The following is an 11,219-nucleotide window of genomic DNA, read 5'->3' as shown; positions in this document are numbered from 1 at the left end:
TTTTGAGTATAAACCGGGGGGTTGACTGTTGAGTAAATAAAATTACCAACGTGAAGAGGAAGTTGTGGGAGCTGCTGACACAGATGTATTAACGGTGTTTAGAGGCAGTGGAATTGGAGACACTCCAGAGGTGATAGAAAGTGTATGAGAGGACAATTGTCAAAGTTATAGAGTTTATAGTTTAGAGTCCCGTGTGTCTCAGTTGGTAAAGCATGGCACTTGCAATGCAAAGGTTTGATTCCCACAGGAACCAGTACGAATAAGCCAAAAAATGTATGCACTCAGTGTGTGCTAAATGACTAAGATGTAGATTGTATTTATGATTGGTTGATAAAGTGTTTAAAAAATAAAAACATTTGTCTATTTTGTCTTAAGTATTTTCAATTTGGCCACTAAGAAAATAGAAATATGAAAACTAGAGGTGACAATTTAGAAGAAGTTTAGCAAATCCACCAAACATTCTTACTGTCATTCATTCATTCCTACATTCCTACATTCCCTACAGTACGGAAGGTATTGTGCCCATACTGCATTATACTGTTCCCTACAGTAGGGGAAGTATTGTGCCCATACTACATTATACTGTTCCCTACAGTAGGGGAAGTATTGTTCCCATACTACATTATACTGTTCCCTACAGTAGGGGAAGTATTGTGCCCATACTACATTATACTGTTCCCTACAGTAGGGGAAGTATTGTGCCCATACTACATTATACTGTTCCCTACAGTAGGGGAAGTATCCTACAGTAGGGGAAGTATTGTGCCCATACTACATTATACTGTTCCCTACAGTAGGGGAAGTATTGTTCCCATAATACATTATACTGTTCCCTACAGTAGGGGAAGTATTGTGCCCATAATACATTATACTGTTCCCTACAGTAGGGGAAGTATTGTTCCCATAATACATTATACTGTTCCCTAAAGTAGGGGAAGTATTGTGCCCATAATACATTATACTGTTCCCTACAGTAGGGGAAGTATTGTGCCCATAATACATTATACTGTTCCCTAAAGTAGGGGAAGTATTGTGCCCATAATACATTATACTGTTCCCTACAGTAGGGGAAGTATTGTGCCCATAATACATTATACTGTTCCCTAAAGTAGGGGAAGTATTGTGCTCACACTGCATTCTTCTGTACATGACTACATCCCAAACGTCTGTGAGCTGTTGCCCACTCTTATGGATGAGTTCACACTGGTCAGTGATGCACGGTCACCATAGGGAGGCAGCATCAGACAACAAAGCATGCTTTTCATACAGTAGGGCCAAGGCTTGGCCCAACCGACTCTCTCTCTCTGTGTGTGTGTGTGTGTGTGTGTGTGTGTGTGTGTGTGTGTGTGTGTGTGTGTGTGTGTGTGTGTGTGTGTTGGTGGGCTGGCTGAACTCTTGACTACAGACTGTCCCCCAAAGGCGCCCCTCACAGCTATAAATAGCTCTTCATATGGCGTTCAGTGAGCGGGTGAAGGAGGACTGTAGAGACTGAAAGGATTGAGATTGGAGGTGTAGTTCTATAGAACAGAGGCCAGTGGGAGTTTATTGGCCTGATGCAGCAATGGGAAAATCAGGAAGTGTGGTGTGTGTGTGTGTGTGTGTGTGTGTGTGTGTGTGTGTGTGTGTGTGTGTGTGTGTGTGTGTGTGTGTGTGTGTGTGTGTGTGTGTGTGTGTGTGTGTGTGTGTGTGTGTGTGCTACAGTGTGTGTGAGTCTGGATAGCAGTGCTGGAACCGCCTGCTGTTATGACGCTATGTTTTTCTTGGTGAGCGTGAGGTATGTTTATGTAGGAGAGAAACTGGCCTCTCTCCCCAATCGCTCAGCGCCATCTTCAGGTCACATCAACAGTGAATAACATTACTGTAACAAGATACAGTACCTTCTGGCTCCCTGAGATATTGTCGTTAATTCTATTCCGAAACATTATATTCCAGATGTGTGGCTTTGGTATTGGACTGTGTGTTGAATTGATGATCCATCACGGCTCTAACATAGGCCAGTTTCCTCGGGTTACAGATATTGCATAGGCACTAGGCAGCAGGGTAATCACATGGAGGTTACATGCTGGGTTTATTTACTGCTGATGTATAAATATGGCTAGCCAGGCGATGGGGTTTATAGATAAAAACATTTTTTTTTAAGTACATTAATGGAGCAATCTCGTGGTTAAGGATGTCCAGCCCATCCTCAGATAAACAGTAGATTGCAGTAATGTGTTAGCTATTACACATGTGTGATAAAGGAAAGACCACCGTGATAAATCCAGGAAGTGTTGCAAAGAGTAGAGGCCATACATAAACATTACTACAATCAATCATAGGGAAATGAGGATTTATCCCCATAATAAGGACCTATAGGTTGGAAGATGAACAATAAGCCGATATGCCTTTATGAAAAGCCAAGGTTTTTAAAAGACAAATTATACGTTTTTTTCCCTTACCTACTGTATGTAAAAATCACATTTGACTAATTTGTAGTTTCCGTGTATTTCAGTTACCCTAGTTATCAAGTAACTACATGCTATAATAGCAACCTATTGGAAAGTATTTCCAGAAATCTCTAGCCAAGATCTCTGGCCAACAACTTTGCCATGTTACTTGATTGTACTTGACAGCTCCAAACAGGGTACTCTGCTGTAGGACTATGACTGATGTTGTCTTTGTGTGTTCTCTGTCCCTACAGTGAGCACCTGTCGTGCTCCTTCACCTTCTTCCTGCATGGGGAGAGTAACGTGTGCACCAGCGTAGAAGTCGCCCAGCACCAGCCTGCCTACCACATCACTGACGACCACACCCGCCTGGCCCAGATCTCCTCAGCCCCTGTACAAGGTGAGATACTCAGGGAGGACAGAGAGACATAGGAGCCCACCGACCACTGGATGTCTTTATCTGCCTCTGTTTTAGCCTGAGCATCACTGTTATGACTATGTGTAGTCAAATCTCTGAAATCCAACATGACAATGGTCCTTTCTGATATACTGTACCTCTGTAGTCCATCTATCTGACTCTCTGTCTGTCTGGCCATCCTTCCACCTGTTACCTGTGCAGTGATCCTGAGTCCGTACGGTCTGGCGGGCTCCCTGACTGGCCAAGCCTATAAGATGAGTGACCCAGCTGTAAGAAAACTGATGGAGGAGTGGAGCTACTTCTACCCCATGGTGCTTCAGCGCCACAGAGAAGGGGGCGCAGGCACGGGGGGCATGGGCGCCGAGAGGGAGGGCACAGACCGACCTTATGACCCACACAGCCATGTGGCCGTTGAGGTCATCGTAGGTAAGTACGGTGACACTCAAAAAACTCTTGCCACCTTTGCTTGTAACTGAATGGACACACTTTGGTGTTTATATAGACACTGTATATGAACAATATGCTATAGGTGAGAATAGGCTATTGGTCAAGAGTATTTTTATTGTGTTACTGAAATGTACTATCGTTATCAGACCAAAAGAGGGAACAACAGGAAACAACAGCGATTTTAGTCTCAGTTTCGATTAGCCATTGTCTGTATGAGGATAAATAGTACTGGAGGTGGTTAATAAGTGGTGGATCCAGGGTTCTTAAGGGACGAGTGTTGTCTCTCAGGGTGCATTGAGGTAAGGAGTAAAGACTAGGGGATAGGAAGGGAGGAAAGACTAGGGGAGAGGAGGGGAGGAAAGACTAGGGGAGAGGAGGGGAGGAAAGACTAGGGGAGAGGAGGGGAGGAAAGACTAGGGGAGAGGAGGGGAGGAAAGACTAGGGGAGAGGAGGGGAGGAAAGACTAGGGGATAGGAGGGGAGGAAAGACTAGGGGATAGGAGGGGAGGAAAGACTAGGGGGGGAGGAAAGACTAGGGGATAGGAGGGGAGGAAAGACTAGGAGGGGAGGAAAGACTAGGGGAGGAAAGACTAGGGGAGAGGAGGGGAGGAAAGAGTAGGGGATAAGAGGGGGAAAGACTAGGGGGATAGGAGGGGAGGAAAGACTAGGGGATAGGAGGGGGAAAGACTAGGGGAAGGAGGGATGGAAAGACTAGTGGAGGGGGGAGGAAAGACTAGGGGAGAGGAGGGGAGGAAAGAGGAGAGGAGGGGAGGAAAGACTAGGGGATGGGAGGGGGAAAGACTAGGGGAAGGAGGGATGGAAAGACTAGTGGAGGGGGGAGGAAAGACTAGGAGGGGGAGGAGAGGTGGAAAGACTAGGGGATATAAGGGGAGGAAAGACTAGAGGAGAGGAGTGGAGGAAAGACTAGGGGAGAGGAGGGGAGGAAAGACTAGGAGGAAAGAGGAGGGGAGGAAAGACTAGGAGGAGGAAAGGAGGGAGAGAGGGAAAGACTAGAGGAGAGGAAGGGGGAGAAAAGACTAGAGGAGAGGGAGGGGAGGAAAGACTAGAGGAGAGGAGGGAGGAAAGAGAGGAGAGGAGGGGAGAAAAGACTAGAGGAGGAGGGGAGGAAAGACTATAGGAGAGGAGGGGAGGAAAGACTAGAGAGGAGGGGGAGAAAAGACTAGAGGGGGAGGAAAGAGGAGGAGGAAAGACTAGAGGAGAGGAGGGGAGAAAGACTAGTGGATCGGAAAGGAAGACTAGGGGAGAGGAGGGGAGAAAGGAGAGGAGGGGAGAAAAGACTATAGGAGAGGAGGGGAGAAAGAAAAGACTATAGGGGAAGGAGGGGAGGAAAGACTAGGAGGGATAGGAGGGGAGGAAAGACTAGAGGAGAGGAGGGGAGAAAAGACTATAGGAGAGGAGGGGAGAAAAGACTAGGGGATAGGAGGGGGAAAGACTAGGGGAAGGAGGGGAGGAAAGACTAGTGGATAGGAAAGGAGGAAAGACTAGGGGAGAGGAGGGGAGGAAAGACTAGGGGATAGGAGGGGAGGAAAGGAGGGGAGGAAAGACTAGAGGAGAGGAGGGGAGGAAAGACTAGGGGATAGGAGGGGAGGAAAGAGTAGGGGATAAGAGGGGGAAAGACTAGGGGAAGGAGGGGAGGAAAGACTAGTGGAGAGGAGGGGAGGAAAGACTAGGGGATAGGAGAGGAGGAAAGACTAGGGGATAGGAGGGGAGGAAAGACTAGAGGAGAGGAGGGGAGGAAAGACTAGAGGAGAGGAGGGGAGGAAAGACTAGAGGAGAGGAGGGGAGGAAAGACTAGAGGAGAGGGGAGGGGAGGAAAGACTAGAGGAGAGGAGAGGGAGAGGAGAGGGGAGGAAAGACTAGAGGAGAGGAGGGGAGGAAAGACTAGAGGAGGAGGAGGAGGAAAGACTAGAGGGAGGAGGGAGGAAAGACAGGAGGGGAGGGGAGGGATAGGAGGGGGAGGAGGGGAGGAAAGACTAGGGGAGGAGGGGAGGAAAGACTAGGGGGGGATAGAGGAGAGGAGGGGAGGAAAGACTAGAGGAGAGGAGGGGAGGAAAGACTAGAGGAGAGGAGGGGAGGAAAGACTAGAGGAGAGGAGGGGAGGAAAGACTAGAGGAGAGGAGGGGAGGAAAGACTAGAGGAGAGGAGGGGAGGAAAGACTAGAGGAGAGGAGGGGAGGAAAGAGGAGAGGAGGGGAGGGGAGGAAAGACTAGGGGATAGGAGGGGGAAAGACTAGAGGAGGGGAGGAAAGACTAGGGGATAGGAGGGGAGGAAAGACTAGAGGGGAGGAAAGACTAGGGGAGAGGAGAGGAGGAAAGACTAGAGGGAGGAGGGGAGGAAAGTCTAGGGGAGAGGAGGAAAGGGGAGAGGAGATAAAATGAAAGGAGAAGAGAAGCCAGGGGAGTAAAGGAGAGGAGACTTCAAGGAAGCTCCAGGGAGTGACAGACACACAGCACCATCTAATCAACCCATTGACTGGCTGCCTGACCCCTCATCATTGATTAGGACTGCTTGGAATCAGACCTCCCTAAGCCCCAGCACCAGCCAGCAATTGTAGGCCATGCAAGGATAAGCTAATGCACTGCAGCCCTGGGTGTATAGGCTACAGGAAAAGTATGTGACGTGTATAGGTGTTTGTGTTTGGAGGGATTTAAACTCAACTCTTTCTTCTTCTTGTAGGTGGTGTGAGGATGATCTACCCAGCAGCCTTTGTGCTGGTTGCCCAAGGCGACCTGCCTGTGGAGGAGCCCCCACCTGCACCGGGAGCCCAGGGGGGCAGTAGAGACCCATCTCACTGCAGCATTCCCCTCACACCCCCCACTTCACCTGAACAGCCCTGCTCAGGTACTGAAACACACACACAGACACACGCACACACACATACACACCATGACACGCAGGTGCTCACACATACTGTACACACATGCTCATGTCCATACACATTTACGCTTAAATAGACATAGAGCACATACTCAAACACCCACCCATTCACACACTCGCAAGCATGCACGCACACACACACACACACACACAAACACACCATGTCACCACCAAAAACTCCAGAAATTCACCCTAAATAATTGCGTTCCCAGAACGAATAACATAATCTCTGAATCAGCGCTATTTACTCAACAAAACAACTCAATACTGCAATCCATGACTCAACTCTAAATGCAATACAATCCATAAAATTGTCCTCATTACTCAATCCATACGCTTCATATGAAATAATGCACAGAAGAAGTTACTATATTGATTACTGTGTGTATTATGGAGTCCTCATCTCGGACAAAGTCTTTGAGAATTGGGCTGCACATACAGATATTTTGCTGAAGATGTAAGACCTCAGACAAATAAGATTGGTTTGTAACCCACTGAAACTGAATCCTCAGCATCCTAATCCACATTCAATTAAGTCTGCTTAATGAAAGTCTTACAAATTAGGAGATAAAACAGCTGATACAAACAAACAAACAAACACCGCTATAGCTGCAGAGTAAATCTTGATTGACTTATTACAATTTTTCAATGGCTGAAGAGTCCTAGTAAAGTGTCTCCTGCTATGCACTATTAAAACATCCACCCACAGCCTTGCCCAAGGGAGCAAACTCCACTGAATAATGTCATCTGTTGTTTATTTCAGCGGACAGTGGCTTTGTGACAACGGTGTCCAGCGTCCTCCCTGCCCAGGAGAGTGCCATGGGGGTCACCAATAGCCCAAAGCATTCTGGGAAGAAACTGACCAATCAGGTGGTGCATCAGGCGTGGAAGGAGTGTTATCTTAACCAACTGCAACACAAGTGAGTGTCCAGATTGACTGCTGGCTAACCGAGGCCCAGATCCAGGCAAAGCACTATTTATCTTCTGTCATCTGCTGTGGGGTTGTTATTGTTGATGTGCGGTGACACGACTGGCGCCCTCACACCTCTCTGTGTGCCCATAGATGCAGTGGGCCCAGTAGCGTGACGCCAAAGAAGGAGGCGCCAAATGGGGTTCCCACCTGGGACTTCACCGACCCAGAGGAGAGGGCACCATGCAGCTGCTCCAGGTTGGCATGGGGTTGGCATCTGGGGGTAGTGCCCCAGCCGTTTAGCACGGCAGCATGGCACCAGCCAGCTAGACATCTGGGCTTCATTTTTAGGCATTTCACTGCTTTTAACCGAAAGTCTAGTGCTACTTATGTGAAGCAGATTGAAATAGATTGTGTAGAAATAATGTGAACATGGTGAAAATATATATATTTGTCTTCTGAATGTTGGTATTTTTATATGATATGATTCAGATATGTTGAACGTGTACAATACGGGTTGAACGTGTACAATATACGGAAAGTTTTAAAAACAGCATCCTCACCTGCCACTCTAGTTCTGTCTGCCATCTGATCCTGTTTCTCTTCCTGAAGGTTAAAGCAGCAGAAACAGCAGCAGCAGACCAACACCTCCTCTGCCAACCCTCTGTCTGGTGCCAACCCCACCCCCTCCTCTGGCCCGGCCCTCCCCCCTCCCTCCCTGCCCAAGCACAAGGCCACGGACAAACCCGAGAAAGCCGACAAACAGCCGAAGAGAGCCGCCACCATGACCCCCTTCCACCACCGCCTCTCTGTGGGCCAGGAGGCCTGCCTGGAACAAGACTCATCTGGAGGGTCCCAGCTCGGCCTAGTCAGCCTGGACCCTCCCCTGGATCCCATGCCCAGCTGCAAGTACCCCAAGCCCCTTTCCGCCGGCAGAAAAGCTCCAGAGTCCCTGCTCCACTCCCCTGTCTCCCCATTACCCCCCACACTCAGCCCCCATCCACGGGGGGGACAGGACCCTGAGGTACTGGACACCTCTGTGGGCATGGCCCCCTGTCCGGATGGGGCGTCAGGGATGGGGGGGATGGAACCCAGTGAGACGGCTCTGTATGCAGCCCCTCTGGGGCCCAGGGAGAGGGAGGCTGGGGCAGGCTGGTGGAGGGGCTTCAGGACTCCCAGGGATGATAAGGCTGAGTTCAGGCCTCCAGAGCTCCCCAGTGACAGAGTGGAAGTAAAGACAGAGACGCAGGCCACTGAGGGAGTTGCACTGAAGAGGTGAGAGAGAGCGAGATCAGTGCATTAATTACTCATTCAAAGACACACACACGCACAGACTTGATCACTCTAAGTTTCCTTTCTTATTTCCTTCCAGACTATTCATGCAGACACAGAAGCGCTTCAAGATCTCGGAGGAGTGTGTTAGGGCCCACATCCAGACCCTGGGTCTCCTGCATCAGCCTGGGGACCCCGGGGATGACCCCTACGACTTCAAGGAGGGAGACATCGAGTACAGCTTCCCCACCTCCAAGAGACTGAAGGGCCAGGGCAGAGACCCCAGCAAAAGAGGCCCCAAAGTAAGGCTCTTGTTACCAGTGAAAGTTACATTTGTTGATTGACACCCAAGCTAGAAAGGGCGAAGAAATTAAATAAAGTGTGTCTGTCTTCCAGGGAGAGGAGATCAGCAACGGTGCACTGCCTGATGGGAAAGACGCCATGTCCATCTTTAGCTCTGCTCCCAAAGCTGGTGAGGAATTGAATGTTGACACCATATACAAATTCTATTCTAAATTAAAAATGTTCCCCAACACATTGATCATAGTGTGTGTTCTGAGCGTTGTCTTTGATGGTCTTGTTTGTGCGTTTCTAGATGATGACTCACCGCAGGACGATGATGCGGCGGCCAAAGCCCAAAACCCTTCTCTAACCAGGGAGACTGATCTGGTGGTCCTCATCTCAGACCTGGAGAACATCTTCGACGAGGATGAGGAGGAACTTAGGGTGAGAAACATTCTAAGAATTATTGCATGTCTAAAATCTGTTCCATTTTCATTCCCGCTTTACACAAAATGTAATACAGTCAACATCACACTAATACATAATATATATTATTTAGCAAACACTTTTATCCAAGGCTACTTACATCTGTGTTTTATAATAATATATAGACTGCTTGCCCCAACCAGCACACAGCCAGGGTCCTGGTATCAGGAAGTGAAGATCGGAGGGAAGGGAGGGTGGCTGTGCCCTATCCTTCAAGTGAGTCCAGCTTTACATGTATACGTGATCCGCAGTTTGTTTGTTATCTTATGCATGTTATCTTAGCTGAGTTTAGCGTGACCTGGGAAAAATCATCTGTTTTTTCTACTCCTTCTCTCACATCATCACTCTATGTCTCTCTTATCTCTCGCTGTCCATCTCTCTCTCTCTCTCTCTCTCTCTCTCTCTCTCTCTCTCTCTCTCTCTCTCTCTCTCTCTCTCTCTCTCTCTCTCTCTCTCTCTCTCTCTCTCTCTCTCTCTCTCTCTCTCTCCATTCAGCAGTAGACCTCCAGCGCATGTTTCCCACACCCCCTTCCCTGGAGCAGCACCCGGCCTTCTCCCCCATCATGACATACCGCGACACCCCCAGCCAGGAGCCCCCAGCCCCCTCGGTGGGCTCCGACCACCCCCTGGGCCCCCTGTCCTCCACCCAGCTCCAGGAGTACCGGATGGAGGTGGAAGAGGGCATGGCCAGTCCCAAACCTGAGGACATCAAGGTGAGGCATCACAGAAGCGATGGGAATGGACAGGATTAAGTCTGTAGTATGTTCAGAAAGACTACTGTAGATTACAGACAATTATGTTTTACTTTACCATGTTAAAAAATAATATGTTTGACTTTGTATAGTGAGATGAGTCCCATGAAAAGTGACACCATGTGATCTATTGATGTTGTCAAATTGGTAGATATGGTTAGTGGTATGGTTAATGATAGAATGGTGAAAAGGCTTAAAGGCCCAGTGCAGTCCAAATTCAGTTTTCCTGTTTTTGTATCATATTGTACAACAGGTGATGAAACTAACGCTTAAAGTGTGATTTTTTTTTTTTACCAGTGTTATTTCCTTATAGTTGCTGGTTGAAAATATAATCTACACAGGACCTTCTAATCAGCAGGTTTGCATGGGCGGGAATTTCAGCTTTCCATGGTGACATCACCATGTGGTAAATTAGTTAATAAACCAATAACAAAGAGAGTTCCAAACCTCTCCCCAAATAACATCTAATTTTCAGTTTTGCCTCACCCCTTAGACCACTCCCAGACAGTCTTATCAAAATTATTGTTTGAGAAAAAGTTATTTGCTAAAAAACAATTTTTTCCAATTTTTATGGAAAAATTGGCAAAAAAAGGTACTTACAGGTTACCCATAGATTATTTTAAATTGATATAAAAACATCTGCATTGGGCCTTTAAAATAAAGTAGCTACAGGGCACTATGCAGCCTACCAGTCTTAATGTAAACCTTACTGCCTGGTTTGATCTTGTCTAATGTTGCTGTAGCATGTTTATACTGTACCTGCTGACCTGGCCTGCTAGGGGACTTACTGGTATGTGGAACCAAATACCTGAACCTCTCAATACACCTCAAATCTCACACAGCCTGTTTGAACTCATGACAGTGTTAATTAAGTGCTAATTGTCTCTCATTGTGACCTGTTTCTGTGGGGACCCATTTGCAATGAGCTCTCCTTCCCCATCCCCCTCTTCAGGACTTCTCATTTGTGTACCGTGTCCCCTCCGTCCAGCCACAGATGGGCTGCTCCATGTTTGCTCCGCTGCGGACCCTCCCCAGCCAGTGTCTGCCCCCCCTCAAGTTGCCTGACCAGTGTTACTACCGGCCTTCCTGGGCCCTGTTGCCCAAGATGGAGCACTACTCCTCCCTGCCGCCCTCTCATCACACCCCATTCATCAGAGATGGATATGTGTAAGTACTGTACCAGTTCTATTAAAGGTGGATGGATGTTCATAAAATATTTATTAAGCGTTACCATACTAACTTTACAGCTATCAATAAAATGTTAAGGCAGAGTTTTTATGGACAGTATAATTTGAAGGTTTGGGGATAAGTATTTTGCTCTGTCTGATC

At 47.9% G+C, this 11,219-nt stretch overlaps 1 protein-coding gene across 5 annotated transcripts in view; it reads left to right on the top strand.

Annotated features, from left to right (window-relative positions):
• Positions 1–11,219, top strand: part of LOC118385305 (mediator of RNA polymerase II transcription subunit 13-like) — a 100,236-nt gene that overhangs the window by 74,489 nt on the left and 14,528 nt on the right. The window contains exons 5-16 of one of the 5 annotated variants that reach the window (XM_035772342.2): positions 2,681–2,826; positions 3,046–3,270; positions 5,988–6,152; positions 6,952–7,108; positions 7,252–7,356; positions 7,711–8,373; positions 8,471–8,672; positions 8,767–8,842; positions 8,966–9,096; positions 9,282–9,354; positions 9,637–9,851; positions 10,843–11,057. In XM_035772342.2, coding sequence (XP_035628235.1) covers positions 2,681–2,826; positions 3,046–3,270; positions 5,988–6,152; positions 6,952–7,108; positions 7,252–7,356; positions 7,711–8,373; positions 8,471–8,672; positions 8,767–8,842; positions 8,966–9,096; positions 9,282–9,354; positions 9,637–9,851; positions 10,843–11,057 — 2,373 coding nt within the window. Of the gene's footprint in view, positions 1–2,680; positions 2,827–3,045; positions 3,271–5,987; positions 6,153–6,951; positions 7,109–7,251; positions 7,357–7,710; positions 8,374–8,470; positions 8,673–8,766; positions 8,843–8,965; positions 9,097–9,263; positions 9,355–9,633; positions 9,852–10,842; positions 11,058–11,219 lie in introns of all 5 variants that reach the window. The other 4 variants (XM_035772340.2, XM_035772339.1, XM_035772343.1 and 1 more) reach the window with 4 other exon arrangements.

This window comes from Oncorhynchus keta, chromosome 6 (genome assembly GCF_023373465.1).
Source record: "Oncorhynchus keta strain PuntledgeMale-10-30-2019 chromosome 6, Oket_V2, whole genome shotgun sequence".
In the NCBI taxonomy this organism is placed as follows: Eukaryota; Metazoa; Chordata; class Actinopteri; order Salmoniformes; family Salmonidae; genus Oncorhynchus; species Oncorhynchus keta.
Note: the sequence above shows the minus strand (reverse complement) of the source record. Positions and strands in the feature narration are given on the sequence as shown.